General features: G+C 39.3%; 1 protein-coding gene across 1 annotated transcript in view; it reads right to left on the minus strand.

Moving 5' to 3' along the window:
• The window catches only part of CAP2 (cyclase associated actin cytoskeleton regulatory protein 2), a 141190-nt gene that overhangs the window by 99824 nt on the left and 22540 nt on the right, over positions 1 to 18826 (minus strand). Inside the window, exon 3 of the mRNA XM_070405687.1 lies at positions 15100 to 15200. Coding sequence (XP_070261788.1) covers positions 15100 to 15200 — 101 coding nt within the window. The remainder of the gene's footprint in view (positions 1 to 15099; positions 15201 to 18826) is intronic.

Below are 18826 nucleotides of genomic sequence, written 5' to 3' on the forward strand. Positions count from 1 at the left end.
ATAAATGGTTTTTGCTCTCTTCTTCAAATTTATTGTCAATTTTTCTACATGAAATATTTCAATTTTATTATCAGAACATTTATTTCAAAGATATAACGGAGTGAAATAGAAATTTATTAATTAGCTTTTTAAAAAAGTATTTTCTGAGTAGCTTCTATGTGCCTAGGTTCTACTAGTTATAAATCAGGGGAAACAAGTGGTGAACACAGTGAAGGGTCAGTGAATATGAGTGGTAAGTGATAAGGTATTAGCTGTATAGAATGGACAACAAACGCCCAATCTTGAAAAAAATGGTTGGCTGATAATCACGACTGAAAAGTTAAGTTTTCCCATTCGGTTGGCTTGACAAAACACAAGAAACACTCTCATTATAAAGGGGAATGGCTATCACCAATAACAGGTGTTGGAGAGGTTGTGGAAAAAGGGAATCTTCATTCACTGCTGGTGGGAATGTAGACTGGTACAACCATTATGGAAAGCAGTCTGGTGATTTCTCAAAAAATTGAGACCCAGCAATCCCGCTCCTGGGTATATACCTGAAAACCTCGAAAGCATGTATTTTCAAAGATATATGCACCTCTGTGTTTATTGCAGCATTATTCACGGTGGCCGGGACATAGAAACAACCAAAGTGTCCTGTGATAGAGGACTGGATAAAGAAGATGTGGCACATATACACAATGGATACTGCTCAGCCATGGGAAAAGATGAACTACTGCCATTTGCAACAACATGGATGGACCTTGAGAACATTATGCAAAGTGAAATAAGTCAGTCAGAAAAAGCTAAGAACCATATGATTTCACTCATATGTGGGATATAAAACTGAAACTTGTGAACACAAACAGCACTGTGGTTGCCAGAGGGAAGGGAGTGGGGAGAAAAGGGGATCCTAATATAAGGTGACAGGAGAAGATTTGACTGTGGGGGGTGGGTGCATGGTGCAATATACAGATCTTGTAACCAAGAAACCCACACCTGAAACCTATATGTTCATGTTGACCAATGTCACCCCAAGAAATTTAATTTAAAAAAAAGGGAATGGCCCTGGCTGGTGTGGCTCAGAGGCAGAGCATCGGCCCGCACTGTGAAGGGTCTTGGATTTGATTGACAGATTCCCAGCCAAGGGCACGTACGTGGGTTGCAGGTTCCTTCCCTGCCCCGAGTCCAGCAGCCAATAGATGTGTCTCTTACATTTATGTTTCTCTCTTTCTCTCTCTCTCTCTCCCTCCCAATCTCTCTCCCTTCCTTCCACTCTCCCAAAAAAATCAATGGAAAAAAATATCCTCGGGTGAGGATTAACACAAAAAAGGGAATGTATTCTTTTTTGAAGAAAAGAACTCTTCTTTCTAGAACCCAGGAATCACAATGGTTAGTACCCAGTCATTTCTAACCAGCGTTTCCCTTATCATGGCTCTCTGCTGTTCAAAACAACAGGTTTTGCTAAAGCCTATGACTCAGCTTTGGCTGCCTTTTTGAAGTATCCAGTGTGTGCACAATTTACATCTAAATTTACAGTCTCACTAGGGAAAGGAAGCAATAATGTCACACTCCACTTACTTAAAAATATGTTGGCAGTGCTCCATTAAATCATAAAGACAAGCTAATTTAAAGACTCTGGCCTGCTCAAATACCAACAAAGTCCCAGTCAATTTCAGGCTCTGCCTTAGCCAAAACATACATCAAAAGGGCAATAATTTTATATTAGGTAATTGTTATAAATTAGTCTATTTACTGCCTTTACAGTTGACTGGTTTTTTCCTTTCAATGATACCACTCTCATTGGCAGAGAAAGGAGGCATGCTTATTGAACAGAGCTAAATAGTTTTGCAGTCTGGAAAGGAAAGATGAGTAGGTAGATTGAGAGTCAATGTTAGACTACGAGGCACATTTTGTAAAAAAAAAAATCATTCAGGAACTGACAATAAAAGAGGTTTATTCTTCATTAATAGGACTGTTGCCTTGGCAACTCACATAAGTATTTACAGCAGCCCTGGTGCACAGTTCTGACGCTAAGACAGCTCTAATGTGTCCTTGCTGCAGCTAAGCCTGGAATCTCCCATTATGCATCTCAGATGCATTTTTGGTCCAGTGATCTCAACACCCAACCAACTCCACCCAAAACACGTCAGATCCACCCCCAAATAGGCAATTTAAACAAATTTTTTGGTAAGTCAAAATGAAAACCGGAGATCAATGGTTTTCTTTCGTAAAAAGAAAAAAATGATTTATATAAGGAAATATAGCTTTGCTTTTATTTTCCTGCTTATCCAGCAGAGGGCAAAGTATTTTTTAAAAAGAAATGCCATGAATGTTACTGTGCATTCAAATCATTTCCCTAAAGTCCTTTTTTCCTAGTTTGTAATGATTACCACATAGCCTAAAGAATGTTTAGACACTGCAAGTATATGAATTAGTACAATGCGTGTGTCGGGGAGAGAGGGGTGGAGACAATAAATATTAGGGAGCGCTTGCCATTGACCTAGCACACTTCCTATTCTAGGAATTTGCCTTGAGGAAATAACTGTACAATATGAAAGGTTTTCAAAAGAAAATGCTTGCAATTGTATTCCTAATAGGGGAAAATTTGAAAATATCAAATGTCACTAATTTTTAATATTATTGTAAATAGTATTAGATGATCATCATTGCAGGGAAAAGGCCAGGGTGAGGCTAGGCAGGAGCCCAGGTGTGCTCCCTGTCAGGGTCACATCCTGGGGCCTCCCTAGTCTGGGCCCTGCATAAGTGTATACCAGTATACATCATCTCACCTACATACAGTTTTGATTGTGTAAATCAATTATGGTGTAACCTTACTATGCAGTCATTAAAAATAATGTAGACCTCAACTTACTGACATGGGAAGATACTCAGAATATTTGGTCTAAGTTAAGCAAACAGGGTACAAAAATTGAATGTGCAGAGAAATTTGCAAAATCTATAATAATAAAACCAATCATTCTAATTAAAAAAAAACAAATAATTGTTGCAATTTATATTGTAAAACATCAAAGATTTGAAAAAGTTATAAAACAGTGAGCATTTCTTAAGACATAGGAATAGAAAATAAAAGAACCCACTATTGTTTAAGTACATTGGCTTTTCTGATGGATGTGAATATTGTTACAAGTTTGTAATCTGGAAAAAACTATTCCCCTAAATTAACTTCATTTTCAAATTCAATCATTGTGTAGCTACAAAACATTTGGCAGTTTGGCCCCTCTCCAAATCTCTTATTTGTTTTTCTAACACTTAAGGTATCTAAAGAATTTATCAACATGTTTAAACCAAATCTTTTGATGTAGGAAGTTAGAATTTCCTGGTTGATGAGTCTTGGGTCTACACAAGGGAAGAACAGTTGACGGTTCCAAGACCGCTCCGAAATACTAGAGACAACAGGCACTCCTTATTCTAGAGTGCACTGCGACTCTAAGCATTGTCCTTCCACTTGGGTATTGAAGCCATTCTCTCATTTAACGGCCATGCACATACACATATGCCTTGTGTCTCCAAGGAGGTAATGCGTTCTTGAGGACTACACCAGTGGGTGCCTTACACAACAGGGCCTTTCTTACAACAGAAGCTCAGTAACGACTGCTTAGTAATGAATCACTTAAATGATTAGAAAGCAGTGGTGTAGTAGAGAACCTGTGGGCTTTATATCTTCAGACAGACTTGAGACATAATCCAACTCTGCCCCTTACTAGCTGCAGGGCCATAAGAAGTTACCTGACCTTTCTGAGTCTTGGCTTCTTTATCCCGAATGTTACCTACCTAAGGGTGCTCCTAATAATTTAGTGAAGCAATGCTTGTCAATAGCTGGCAAAGTGCCTGGCACACAGCAGGCCCTCAATAAATATTAGTTTTCTCTCCTCTTCTTTGCAATGGCCTCTTTTACTAATATGAAAAGTGAAAATAAGGCAGGAAAATAAAGTTGATCCCTACTGATGATAAAATTATCTATGAATCAGATTTTGTTCATTCAACAATGATATCTACCCCACATCAATCCATCTATACTGAGATCTTCCCGTGAAGAGTTGTTGCTGAAATAGTGGATCCCCACGTCCCTATGATTTCCCAGGCAGCTCAGAACCCTGACGACTAGGGTGCCCTACAGCCACGCTGCATGGGATGACACCACCTGGTGCCTGCATTTACCCACGTGTCTTTTGCTGTTCAGTGAACTCCCTTCCATGCAATACCTTGATTCCAAGATTTTTTTTTTCTTAAAGTACCCTTTCCCCTTCATCTAGTGATAACAGTAAACACATACTTGTAAAAATTTCAAAAGACATGGGTGTTAGGAGGTAAAAGCTTTCAGTAAGTCCTCCTATTAAAAATGACTATTGTCAGCAATTCAATGAGTACTGTTCCAGACTTCATTTTTAATAAGGGTGAACCTTTTAAAGTGTACATATGATCTCTTTGCTCTCAATTCCTGCTTAGTTGTCCTCAGAAAATCTTTTTCTGCTTTTTTAAATCCCATTTGTGAATTCCAACGTTATTCCTGTTTTTTTAATTAAATCTTTATTGTTCAGATTATTACATTTGTTCCTCTTTTTTTCCCACCATAACTCCCCTCCACCTAGTTCCCCGCCCCACCCTCCGTCCTCACTCCCCACCCACTGTCCTCATCCATAGGTGCACGATTTTTGTCCAGTCTCTTCCCGCATCTCCCACACCCCTTTCCCCCCCAAGAATAGTCAGTCCATTCCCTTTCTATGTCCCTGATTCTATTATAATCACCAGTTCATTCTGTACATCAGATTATTTATTCACTTGATTCACTTGTTGATAGATGCATGTTTGTTGTTCATAATTTGTATCTTTACCTCTTTCTTCTTCTTCCTCTTCTTAAAGGATACCTTTCAGCATTTCATATAATACTGGTTTGGTGGTGATGAACTCCTTTAGCTTTTCCTTATCTGTGAAGCTCTTTATCTGACCTTCAATTCTGAATGATAGCTTTGCTGGATAAAGTAATCTTGGTTGTAGGTTCTTGGTATTCATCACTTTGAATATTTCTTGCCATTCTCTTCTGGCCAGCAAAGTTTCTGTTGAGAAATCAGCTGACAGTCGTATGGGTATTCCCTTGTAGGTAACTGAGTTTCTTTCTCTTGCTGCTTTTAAGATTCTCTCTTTGTCTTTTGCTCTTGGCATTTTAATTATGATGTGTCTTGGTGTGGTCCTCTTTGGATTCCTTTTGTTTGGGGTTCTCTGCGCTTCCTGGACCTGTAAGTCTATTTCTTTCACCAGGTGGGGGAAGTTTTCTGTCATTATTTCTTCAAATAGGTTTTCAATATCTTGCTGTCTCTCATCTTCTGGCACCCCTATAATTCTGATGTTGGTACGCTTGAATCTGTCCTTACACTCCTTACACTATCTTCGTATTTTCGGATTCTTTTTTCATTTTGCTTTTCCGGTTGGGTGTTTTTTGCTTCTTTGCATTTCAAATCTTTGACTTGATTCTTGCGCTCCTCTGGTCTGCTGTTGGGTGTCTGCATAATATTCTTTATTTCAGTCAGTGTATGCTTAATTTCTAGTTGGTTCTTTATCACAACATCGAGGGTCTCACTAGATTTCTTGAGGATCTCACTACATTTATTGGTGGTTTCTAGAAAATTATTGAAAGACCTTAAAAGTGCGTTTTTTAGCTCTATATCCTCCATTTCTGTCATGTTTCTCTGTCTCCGCATTTTTTAAGCTTTCTTGGTGCACCCCCTTGTGGTCTTTGTGCGCAGTCTTGTTGTAGTTAAGCCTTGATGGTTGTCAGCAATACTGGGGGTGATTTGCCCTCCAGGCTAACTGGCTATGAGAGTCAGCTGTGTCTGCAGTGGGAGAGCTTCTGTGCTGGATCTCTAGGGCAGTGCTAATCTAGCGTTTGCCTGAGGCTATCCAGCAAATGCCTCTGTGCAGGGCTTGGGAGGGGCGGGTCCCTGGGGATCTACAGGGCGGGCGGAGCGAGCAGTTATGGCTGCTCTCAGTTCCATCCCCAGGGGCTCTGCCACTCACAGTCTCAGCATCCGCTGCAAACCTTGGAGAGAAGGCTGCCTTCGATTTGCGACCGAAGCCAGACAGTCCCGCTTCTCCCATTTGAGTCTGGGTCCCTAGAGACCTGCCCGGATCTGGAGCTCAGAGTCTGAAACTCCCTCCTGATTGAAAACAACAACCGCACCTTCCGCCACCAGCCTGCTCCACATGCACTCCACACCTTAGTATTTCACTTCAGCACTGCGCCTCCTCTGAGTCTCGGTATGTTATTCTCTTTCCTCCTAGTTGTAGAACTTCCATTCAGCCAGCTTTCCTGTGGTTCTGGATGATGTCCGTTCTGTCTTTTAGTTGTATTTTTGAAGTGGTTGTTCGAGGCAGCAAACTCCGGCGTTAACCTATGCCGCCATCTTGGTTCCCCAACGTTATTCTTATAATCAAAGGAGTGTGATATACACTCATAAGGAAAAAAAATCCTAAGTTTGGTAGTGAATGTAGAAATAGGCCCGATATCAGCTAAAAGTATAAATAATCTGTACAGAAATCATTATTTATTTATTTATTTATTTATTTATTGATCTTTCTCTAATTAAACTCACACTCTCTCAGGCACCAGCATTCATGATAAACTACGGTTTTTCATTTAGTGCTATCATTTTCCTGCTTCATTTAAATAAAAGCAGAGTGGAAGAATTTTTCTAACATTCTGCATTACATAAGTGCTGCTCAAAAAACCTTTAGTGAAGGTATTTATTTTTAATTTTTCATCTGTCACAGACTAATACTTTTATAAAATAAATTAAAGAGCATCACTAGAAACATGAAATGAAAACCAGATAATAGGTTTAACAGACTTAAAATGACTCTGTTAGATTGTTATAAGAATTCCAGTCTTACTCACAATTTCTGTACTTATCTTGTGGTGAACCATTAGCAGAGACTTTGTAGACAGCAGTGGTCTGTGTCCTATAAATGGAGTAATGCTTTTCTGTATCTTTGTGTAAAAACTGAGCCACCCATCTCTTACATTAGGTCTATGGGCAAATGTCTTCCAGGTTTCTAAGAACTAATTTGTGAATGAACTTTGGGGTAGGATCCCCAATTAAAAGTTTGGGACTGTCTGTATTTGGATATATTTAGACAAGCTACTGAATTTTTCCCCACTTTCTACCCAGATGTTTAAAATTATATAAATACAGGTAAAGACTCTTGAAACCAGGGAGAATAAATTGTTGGAAATACGCAGTGAAGTCCCAGACAAATATTTAATTTCCCAACTGGCCCTTTCAGACTCCAAAGTTATTTCTTGCCTGATTACCATCATTCTGAATGCTAATGATAGAAGGGGAAAGCATCTGCCAAAACCCAATCCAGACAGAAACACCAAACAAAATTCGATTTCTCTTTTAATGTGACCTTTAGTTTAAAATACATACATAAGGTTCAGAAAAATATCCTGTCTCCTATAGAGCTCATGGGATGTCTACTGGCAATGACTACGTTAATATATTGATGGATTTTCACGTCACTTATGAATTCTCATTTAGCTTTCTGAAGATGTCTTGGAGCTCTAGACTGTCAATGGCTCACTTTCCTTAACTACAAAACAAGAATGAGAATGAAGGAAATAAGGGAAGTACTAGATTAATTGTCAGAGCTATGATAAATTCAGGGTGTGTGTGTGTGTGTGTGTGACTGTGTGTGTAAACAAAAATCTATAGTCTATATTTCTTCCTATTTCATTTGCTACTTCATGACTTAAAAACCTGGCCTTGATTTTTTTTGAACTGTTAGTCTAGGGTCGGCAAACTCATTAGTCAACAGAGCCAAATATCAACAGTACAACGATTGAAATTTCTTTTTGAGAGCCAAATTTTTTAAACTTAAACTATATAGGTAGGTACATTGTTATTAACTTAATTAGGGTACTCCTAAGGCTTAGGAAGAGCCACACTCAAGGGGCCAAAGAGCTGCATGTGGCTCGCGAACCGCAGTTTGCCGACCACGGGTCTAGGGCATTACTTGATTCAAATTGTCAGCCATAGCATATCCATACATCCACTGATTCCATAATTCATTATAGAATTGATTCATGCATTTAAACATTTGTTTTCATTCATTCACTTAGCAAACATATATTAACCATTTACTATGGGCACAGTGCTGGACACTGAGAGGGCCAGAGGAAAACAACATACTCCTGGAACCTTGAAATAAAACCCAGCACTCAACATGTGGGCCCCCAAAGGTAAAGCATACTACCTCTATTGCATATTCATCTGTTTTAACTAAAGCAGTTGAAAGTATCAGCATTCCAAGTACCTTACTATTTAAACTATTCACTTTGCCAAGTGTTTTCTGAAAGGGGAAGGATTTCTATTGCCAATGCACACGAGTGATAAGTTACTAATTCATTGAATACCGTGTTTTCTTTTACATTACCAACACATCTTATATTTAATATAGTAAAAAGTTACTTGCAGTGTCTTATAAAATGTATAATGCTATGTTTTAAAGCTTGCAGTGTTAAACCACAATCTAAATACAACTAGAAAGTGAAAAAATATACTACAGGTGAGAAAGCATATCTTGTTCTTGCCTTATGCACACTGACAAATTTGCAAACACATTTCTTACAATTAGAGTGACCCTTGGGTCAGAGCTCTCATATATTTGACCAAGACTGTTTTTTCTCATGTGTTGCTAATACAGAATTCTGAGCAATACGTAGGTGAATGATGCATATGCACATGTGCATGCGTGTGCATGTGTGTGTGCATGTTTTGTGGAGATAGATGCATGAATATAAATAACAAGATAATCTAAATGAAGTCAAGCCATTACTTTTAGACAAATATTAATTTTCAGACACTGAAGCAGCCTCTAGGCAAACAATTAAATAATCCCAAAGTCTAGATAAAAAAACAACAACAAATGTTCCAATTATTGGCATAGTTTTAGAAGGAAGGAAAGATAGGGAAAAAGAAACAGGCAAGAAAAAGGGAAAGGAAGCGTGTTTTGCAGTACTGGGTGTCATGGCTAACATTGGGAAACGATCCTCTAAAAGGGTCTTTCTAGGGAGAAAAATCTTCGGAAAAAAGTTGCTGGTTACCCTCAGGAACTCCTGGCATGGACTGAGCTGTAAATCCTTGCTGTGCTTTTTTGTAGAGCAACGCCATTCATCTGCGACTCAATAGTCTACATTTTTTCATAGGTGCAGGCTAGCGGGTGGGTGACATGGCTTATCTCCAGCAACTGCAGCCTGGGTCAGCTCAAAATGCACCGCCGCATCATTGGGCCCTTCTATTTTGCTTATGCCAGGGAACACAGAAAAAAGAAGGAAAGTCAGGATTGATGATTTACCACAGGTTTCCTTAGAAGGTTCCCTTTAAGAAGCCAAAAGGAAAGCACTCAGGTAGATGAAAGCTTGGCAAAAGCACACTGACTGTCCAGGAAGAAAAAAAAGGCAGGTATCATCTTAACCTGAGAAATTAATGGAACCATAATCACTGTTTCAGCAACATATTTTAGTGACATATTTTATTTTTGGTAGAGTAAATGGGGCAATCCTGGTGGTTACTGATGTCTGGTGGCCCTTCAAGAGATGTTTAGATTCCAAGTCCAGTTTCTCATGAGCCTGTGCCCAACGCTCTAATGTGCTATGAAGCTAGAATGCTCGATGAAACCGACAGGAATTATAGGCCCTAAAAACAAACATTCTTAAATAGAAAAGTGGTCACAAGGATGTCCAACTAAGGTCAATGACTTAGCAGGAGATGGGCTGTGAGTCAAAGTATATGTTTAGTAGCAAATTATGTATTCAGTGCTGAGAATAAAAATTTTACACATTCTTGGGAAGAAATGATAACAGAGGCTGATATATCTGTGAAGTTTCTGAATTCTGCAAATATGGTGCAACAGCTCAAGCTGAGACAAGGTCAGTGTGATGAGGCAGAAGTGAAGTCCCAGGAGGGATGGAGTTCATCTGTCCTGGAGGTCACCATTTTCCCTATTGCCTCACTCAAGACACATGAAAGACACGACTTACAGTGATGTTCCACCCTCTCCCCAGCCCTTGTGCCTGAGCCAAACATCATAATGAGCTTTCTTCATGTGGTGGAAATTTGGTAAGGGGAAAGGTAAGTCCAGTTACCGACAAAGGTGTTGGGAGACACAGCTGCTCAGCAGGTCCTGGCTCTGCCCTCAGGACACGGTGCTCCATTCAACACCTCACCTACATCACCTAACCTCTCTAGCTTGCAGTTTCCTTCTCTGAAGGAAGAAGGAGAGGAAAAAGGGAAGGAAGGAAAGGAGGGAGGGAGGGAGGGAGGGAGGGAGGGAGGGAGGGAGGAAGGGAGGGAGGGAGAGAGAAAGAAAGGAAGGAAGGAAGGAAGGAACGAAGGAAGGAAGGAAGGAAGGAAAGAACAGAGAGAGGAAGGAGGGAAGAAGGGAGGAAGGAAGGAAAAGGAGGAAAAGTAAAAGGGGCTATATATTGGAATGTATGATTTATAAGTTATTTCATCTCAAATAACTCTGACTATTGTAACTGGCTCAGACAGTAAGAAAGGAGGTTCCCAATTTAAAGCCTGTATGAAATCTAGAAGCAGAATTCTTTATACAAGTCATATTTTAGAGCCCTGCCTTTTGGAGAATGTAAAAGACATACAGATCCTTTGGGCTTGAAATCGCCAAGGCATCTACCTCTAGTTATAATAAAAACAAATGTTAAAGTTAAAACAATTAGCAGGAAACCAGAAGTTAATGGGAGACCAACTTGGCTGAAGGCGAGCAGGAGAGTGAGGAAAATGTGCAGAATGGGCTGTTTTGCTGAGTCAAAACTTGTGCTTCTGATGTTTTTGTGTGTGTGGAGGCAGGAGGGTGCCTGTGTAGACCCAGATCATAAAGCACCAACATTACAAATGGTCACTTTATAAATGAGTATAAATTACCCATAGATGTTTTCTAAAATCAAAGGCAGAATACAAAAAGAATGAGTCAAACAAGTGTGCATTTATGTATTAATGATTTCTGAGATAAGGTTCTTAATTGTCCCAGAAATAAGGTCCATGTAAAGAAGTGACAACCTGTAAGACCAAGAAGAACAGACTCATGGCGACCTCGGATCTTTTTAAAGGTAGGAGTCTGACTTTCTGCTGTAGCCTGGGAAAGCAGGATGCTATTTCGTCTTCAGTGTTCTGTGTATCCTTTCCCGGACATGCTTCCTCTGCTTGCTTTGCATGTCAGATGGTTGAGGTGCTTCCCCTGGCCCAGCTCAAGATGCTTCTTATAATGATGTGCTGCTGCCCTATCTCAAGCTTTTCAACTGGAAACCAAACTGTCCCCTCAGGCTTTAATGCCCAGGCAGCGGGTGAGTCACTCCAAGGGGCTGTGAGAGCCGAAAGGTCCTTGGAAGTGAGGTGTCCAGCCTTATGACTGAGCAGGTCAGGGGACGAGCTCAAGGTCATGCCATAAAAAGCACAGCCAGCTCTAAATTCCAAGTACGAACTGCCAGTGCTCCTCAGAGGAAGATACTGCTTATTCTGCCACCCTTTGAACTTGTTACCTAGCCAGCCTAGTATAAACTGAACAAAACATTTTGTAAAGGGTTCAAATAAATGACAAAGACTAGGAGCATCTAGAATAATGATGGTGACCCACCAAAAGTGCAGCTACAATAATGGTCTAAAAGGGTTCGTCCTTTATAAAATCAGGGAACTCAATTGTGCAATGTGGTTTAATCAGACCATGCTTACGTATGTTATACCTCTCAGTTGTTTCTTTCTTATCCATTTTAATCAAAATAGTAAACAAATGTTCCAGACTTCCAGAAGCATAAATTCTATAAATTTCCAAAAAGGGTTTGAGTTAGGAAGAGCCATACGATTTGCAGCTGTTTCATGATTTCCAAATCAGTTAGAAATAGACCCGAGATTAGTTCCATATAGCATGAAAAACAACAAGATAGCTTTGCTAAAAAAATCATATTTGTCCACTTAAGGATAAATGATGTCTGACCTAGGGCTTGGTATTACATAGGCCCAGTTCCTAGAGAATCCTTTGCTGTGACATTGAGGGCTGTGTATACTCTAAACATCTATTATAAAATTATGCGTTGTTTATTCTTTCTTAAAAGGGGTGCAAGCTTTGTCAGTGGTCCTGGGTTGAAAAGTAATTCGAATAAGCCCTTTGGTTTATGTTGCATACAAGAAGGCTTTACAAGATCTAATCTTTGCTAAACCTGTTATGTTCTTCGGTTCAGCAGAGCTTCCTAATTGTAGCTATTAGTTCCCCCTTTTTGTGGTCTGTTCTGTCAATAGACTATTGAGTGTTCAGTAAATTAAGCCCAACCAGCAGCCAACACATCGAGACAGACGTTAAATCATAGCTTGGCTGCCCGTATTCATTATTAGGATCTGTGAAACAGCTTTTAAGTGCAGGGACAGGATTTAACATGATGCACATTTGTGTCATTCTCAAATTTCCATACTGTACAATCAGGTATGTGAGGTTTTCTTTTTTTTCTCTCTAGGCAACAGGTGTGTTCTTGGAACAAAGTTCAACCCCCACTTCTGGCTTATGTGAAAGGCAGCAGCTGCAAGCTTACTGTCAACGACACATGGTTCTATAAGAGAGAAAAAATAAGGTACTTGTTCAGTGTATTAAAGTAATGGGCAGATGGATGATAGCTGCCTGTACTTTTCTTTGTCTTGTAGAATCAGAGTACAAACTTTCAGATAACAAGTGTATTTTTCTCTTTTTCTTTTCCATCTATCTCCCCTCCCTCACTCTTTTCCCCTTTGTCCCTCCCTCCCTCCCTCCCTTCCATCTTTCCTTCCTTTCTTCTCTATCTCCCTACCTTCCTTCTTTCCTTTTTAAAAAATATTATGTATTGATTATTGAGAATATTCCTTCATTTGAGTCATACTGTTTTCAGGCTAATGAGTGGAAAGAAGAAAAAAGTTTATATAATAAATCAAGCTATGCTTTGTTTATAACTCAACTTTGTTCTAAAAAGATTTTAAAGGAACTGTTTACTATGCAATTTGAAGAGACTTAGTATTCAAATGCTACATTTAAAAAAATAAAAAATTAGCTTGGCCAGCATGGCTCAGTGGTTGAGTGTTGACCTATGAACCAGGAGGTTACGGTTTGATTCCCAGTCAGGGCACATGCCCAGGTTATGGGCTTGAACCTAGTGTGGGGTGTGCAGGAGGCAGCCAATCAATGATTCTCTCTCATCATTAATGTTTCTATCTCTCTCTCCTTCTCACTTCTCTGAAATAAATAAAAATATATTAAAAATAAATAAATAAATGTACTTATCTATAGGCTCCATTATTATCTGGTAAAAAGCTTCTACGATGTAATACTGTAAACAATAAAAAAATAAAATAAAAGCTTCTATACAAAATTTTGTGAAATATTACTAATAAGAGTTATAATATACTATGTACCTCAGAAGTACAATGTCAGCATTAATTCATAGTAACAATGAAACAATAATTATCATGATTGTGTTCAAGCAAGTAAATGTTTGTCAATGACTCAAGAATCATTTTTAGTGTATTGGGGTAATAGTCCATTTTATATGTTATCTTTCAGGTACCATCACACCTTAGAATATAAGAAGCTCAGCCACTCTCTTACTGTATATGAGCTCGAGAACAGACCAGAGTAATTATATAGCTCTGTGATATATTTGAAGCAAACATATTTCACTACATAAACATTTCTAGAACTCATGTATGTTAGAACTTCCCCTCTTTAGTCAGTGGGTATTTCAACAGGAATATTTAATAAAAATAGATGTCATGAGAAGAGTCTTCATTTTTCGAAGACTCTTCTCAGATGTGTCGAACAAATTTGTTGCAAATGTGATAAGCTAAGCATCTATTCAATTACAGTCCTGGAACCTCTGGTAGAACTTGAGTCACCTGATCCCCTGGGAGACTGGTGTTGGGTGTTGCACATAATGTCTAATTGGGGAAGGAGCAACGTGAGAATCCCTTCTTATGTGTGATTTTTAACCCCAAACCACAACTTCATTCAATAATCAGATTTTATGCAAGTCTAATCTGAAAATGGTTTTGCCAGGACTGTCTCATTGCTGGGAAAGCTATAAGCAGATGGAGTTGGAATTCAATCCTCTTCGACAAACATAGGCAAAGGAAAAAGAAGAACCTGGTGATAAACTTGTAGGTTTTTAATTGGTTTGGCTATTGCATTAGATTTTCACTAAATGCATGCAAATAATGACTAGCCTTAGAGAGGATGCTAAACATTTAAATATGTATAAAAAGTGTCTAAAACTGGAAAGCGATCCTGGATATCATTAAAGGCTCTACTAACCCAGAGATCATCAAATTCTATGACTTTGCTTTCCTCAAGCTATACATATATATTTAATTGTAGTAAAAAACACATAGCATAAAATTTACCATCTTAACCATTCTAAGTGTACACTATAGTAGTGTTAAGTATATTCACACTGCTGTGCAACAGATTTCCAGAACGTTTTCTGAAGTTAGTTTGCATCACAAAACTAAAACTCTATACCCATTTAAAAAGTTCCAATTTCTCCCTCTCCCCACCCCTGGCAACCATCTTTCTACCTTCCATCTCCATGAGTTTGACCACACTAGATACGTTATAAATAGAATCACACAGTATTTGTCTTCTGTGACTGGCTAATTTCACTTAGCATAATATCCTCAAGGTTTATCTTTATTGTAGCATGTGTCAGAATTCCCTTCCTTTTTGTGGCTGAATAATATTCCCTTGTATACCACCTTGTGCTTATCCATTCATGGTCCACAGACACTTGGGTTGCCTTGTCTTTTGGCTGTTGGGAATAACGCTGCTGTTAGCATAGGTGTACAAATATCTCTTTGAGATCCTGCTTTTAATTCTTTGGGGCATATATCCAGAAGGGGAATTGCCGGATTGGATGATAATCCTACCTTTAATTATTTTGAGGAACCGCTATATTCTTTTCCATACCGGCCACACATTTGACACTCCCACTAGCAGTGCACCCACCTCCCACCATCTCCTTTCCTTGCCGACCGTGTTATCTTTCCGTGCAGGACAAGAGAGGAAAGTACTCACATGAGTCTCCACGTCGCCAGCAAGAATCCTACTCTTCTTTAAAAACTCCGCCACTGTGCTGTTCATCAGCTTATCAAAGGCTTCCACAGAGGGGGCCACACCTTTGGAGGAAGGACATGTTGTGATTCCCTGGTAGTTTAATGAACAGCTGGTACTGCTTTGCCATGGGGAATATGCAAGTTTAATATCACTCATCCATTTTCATTCTCTTCACTAAGTCATTCATTCCTTCAATCAGTGTTTATTACACACTTCTCAAGGGCTCAAGAAAACAATACTTCCCTATTTTTCATCCTCCCCAGTAAGCACTATCACCTTTCACTCAATTCTCCCGCAAACTCACGAGGTAAGGAGCACCACCACGGCTTTTCTGATCATAAATGAAAATGCAAAGAGAGCACGTGACTTGACCAAAGCCATATGCCACGTAAGAGGCAGATCCAAAACCGGAATCAAGCCTCATTCATCCACAGCCAGTGCACTTCCTTCTAGACCAGCGGTTGTCAACCTGTGGGTCGCGACCCCTTTGGGGGTCGAACGACCCTTTCACAAGGGTCGCCTAAGACCATCGGAAAACACAGATATAATTACATATTGTTTTTGTGATTAATCACTATGCTTTAATTATGTTCAACTTGTAACAATGAAATTGGGAGTCACCACAACATGAGGAACTGTATTAAAGGGTCGAGACATTAGGAAGGTTGAGAACCACTGTTCTAGACTGACCAGACCAGGTGCTGTAATAGCTTTGCCAACAGTTACCAATGTTATCCAGGGCAACTAGAAGCTAATATGGACTGTGGGCAAGTGGGAAAAGAAAGCTGATGTCACGCATTCTGTCCCTTCTTCACCTCCAGGGGAGGAGAGGTGGGCAGGAGAGACTGCTGAGCTACTGCAGAGTAAGTTTGATGTGTCAAATCCCTATAAAAGCTGTAGTGACAATGCCTCAGCCTGGTGTGCTCTGAACGCTCCCTGCCTCTTAATTTACAGGAAAAATTTGTCCAAGTCCTAGACTTCATATGCCTAATCTTGAAAAAGATAACATGGAGAACCTCAGCACTATAGGCTGCTAAAATCCAAAACAAAATCTAGGATTGCCTTTCTCATATTGGACAGAAATATCCAAGCTCATAGATCTGTCAGATAAAGTTTTCCTTCCTTTTCGCTTTTTCCCAGTTGCCCATTTCCACAGGCCCAAAGGATGACTGAAACAGCTGTCTGCAGCTTTCGGTACCTAGTTTAGCTTCTAACTTCCAGAACCTAAAAGGGGTGCAAGCCCAAAGATTCCTTATGGATCCATCTGGAAACAGGCAAACCTGTTTGCTGGTGTGGGAGAGGCCAGAGAGGTAGGTCTCTGTTCAGTATTCAAAGTAGTGGAAAGTTTTAGGAATGTGGTGGAGAAGGTACAATGATAAAAGGGAATGTTTTCTGATGGCTTTTCATCACTCAGCTCTGCTCACATCTCCTCCAGGCAGCCTCCGATGACCTGTATTTCTCCCCAGCCTGCATCCTTTGAGCACCCCGCAATCGAAGCATTTGTGGCCCTGTATAGTAATGCATTGAGACCAAAGATCCTAGAGCCGTGGTCGGCAAACTGCAGCTCACGAGCCACATGCGGCTTTTTGGCCCCTTGAGTGTGGCTCTTCCTAAGCCTTAGGAGTACCCTAATTAAGTTAATAACAATGTACCTACCTATATAGTTTAAGTTTAAAAAATTTGGCTCTCAAAAGAAATTTCAATCGTTGTACTGTTGATATTTGGCTCTGTTGACTAATGAATTTGCCGACCACTGTCCTAGAGGATTAGGACTGTGTACATGATTCATCTTAGATTTTCTTGCACCTATTACAGTGCTTGCCACTTGGCAGGCATGCAACAATATTTCTTCTACTGCTGAGCCAAACTTACCTGATTGTCAGGGATAAAAAAAGCATAGCAAACACATCATAACACCAGTATCATTAAGAAGGCAGTTCTTTGGTCTGTGCATAGATGGATTTGTAATGGACCGGATTCCTTTCAAAAGTTTTTTTTTAAATAAAAAATAATTTTTAAACTTTAATTATAGCATCATTGTAATGCTGATGTTTATATTTAAGGTGAGAGGTTGTCCTTAAGGGTTTTTTCAAAATAGAATTTAGATAATTACCAAAGCTTACTAATTAAGAAGAAATGAAAGCAATGTTGAAAATGTCTTAAGGATGGATATCATTCAGACATTTTACTAACTATCCTACTTACTAATTATCACTTCATTTTAAATAGGATAATAAATTGGTGGCTAGTTGTTTTAAAAGACCTGACTTTAACAAGTGAGAAAATATTTGCTTAAATACTTAAGTAATTTAATTATATGCCTTTCAATTTTGCTTAGCCTATTAATTTTCCCAGAATGTTTTTTAATCCTCACCCGAGGATATGCTTTTATTGACTTTTAGAGAAAGGAAGAGAGAGAGAGAGAGAGAGAGAGAGAGAGAGAGAGAGAAACATCGATTGGTTCCCTCCCGTACATGCCCTGACCATGGACTGAACCCAAAACCTAGGTATGTGCCCTGACCTGACTGGTAATTGAGCCCACAACCTTTTGGTGAACAGGGTTACACTCCAACCAACTGAGCCATCCAGCCAGGGCCCCAGAATATATTTTTTATAAAGAAAATAAAAAGTGCAGTCCAGTAGCTCTTTGAGTAAGCGAAGTTCAAATTATGGAGGGTTTTTTTTTTTCCGTTTACTCAACAACACTACATAATCTCTGGGGAGTTGGATTTAACTTTATTTTATGTATTTACCAGCTTTATATTTTGTGGTTGGCAATTTTAGAGAAATGTCTTTTGTTCACCAGATGCCAAAGTAATAGGAACACAAATTTACTGAAGAGAACATAAAAGTATATTCTTGCAAATAAGGTTAACTGAATCTCACAGAGCAACTGTATAGTTAACAAAAAGAGGCTTAAAATGAAATCGTAGATGTGTCTCTGTTGATGCAGAAACAACTTACAGGCCCCTGGCAGCCTTCCTTTAAATAGCACCCCCTTTCAATGCACTCAGAGCATTTTAATTTTCATTATGTTCAGCGGGAAAAACCAGCCTGCACATTTGTGCTCACACAGTAATTTTTGTCCCAGGGCATGTAATACAAGGCACAGCTCCAAATACGCCTGAAATTCTAGAAGCACTGCTGTGGATCTTGCCTGGCGAAAGCTTTGTTTGAAACCCCCTCTTCCACAAGTCTTTTCTCAGCCCCCAAAGCCTAACAGGATTCAAAATGGGTCAGATAAGGAGGAACCTTGTGTGAGACAAGGATAGAGTTGCTAGGTTAAATACACATAGCCCAGTTAAATTTGAATTTCAGATAAATAAGGAATAAATTTTTAGCATAAGTGTGTACCATGCAGTATCTGGAACACACTTACAACTCCTCGCCCCCAAAAAAGTCAGCTTATCTAAAATTCAAATTTAACTAGATGTCCTGTATTTTTATTTGCTAAATCTGCAAGCTTAGGCAAGAAGAAATTGGAAAAATTACTGTAGATAACTTAGAGAGTTTGCAATACCTGGTATCATGTTAAAGAAATAGTTAATTTTTTTATATTTGCTCACATAGTTTTTAGGATCTATTTTTTTCAGTGTGGTGTCAGCATGTAATTTAAAAAATGCTTTTATTGATTTCAGAGAGGAAGAGAGAGGGAGAGAGAGCGATAGAAACATCAGTGATGACAGAG

Source organism: Myotis yumanensis, unplaced genomic scaffold, assembly GCF_028538775.1.
Source record: "Myotis yumanensis isolate MYYU_CA2020_CCGP unplaced genomic scaffold, mMyoYum1.0.hap1 SCAF_2, whole genome shotgun sequence".
NCBI classification, from domain to species: Eukaryota; Metazoa; Chordata; class Mammalia; order Chiroptera; family Vespertilionidae; genus Myotis; species Myotis yumanensis.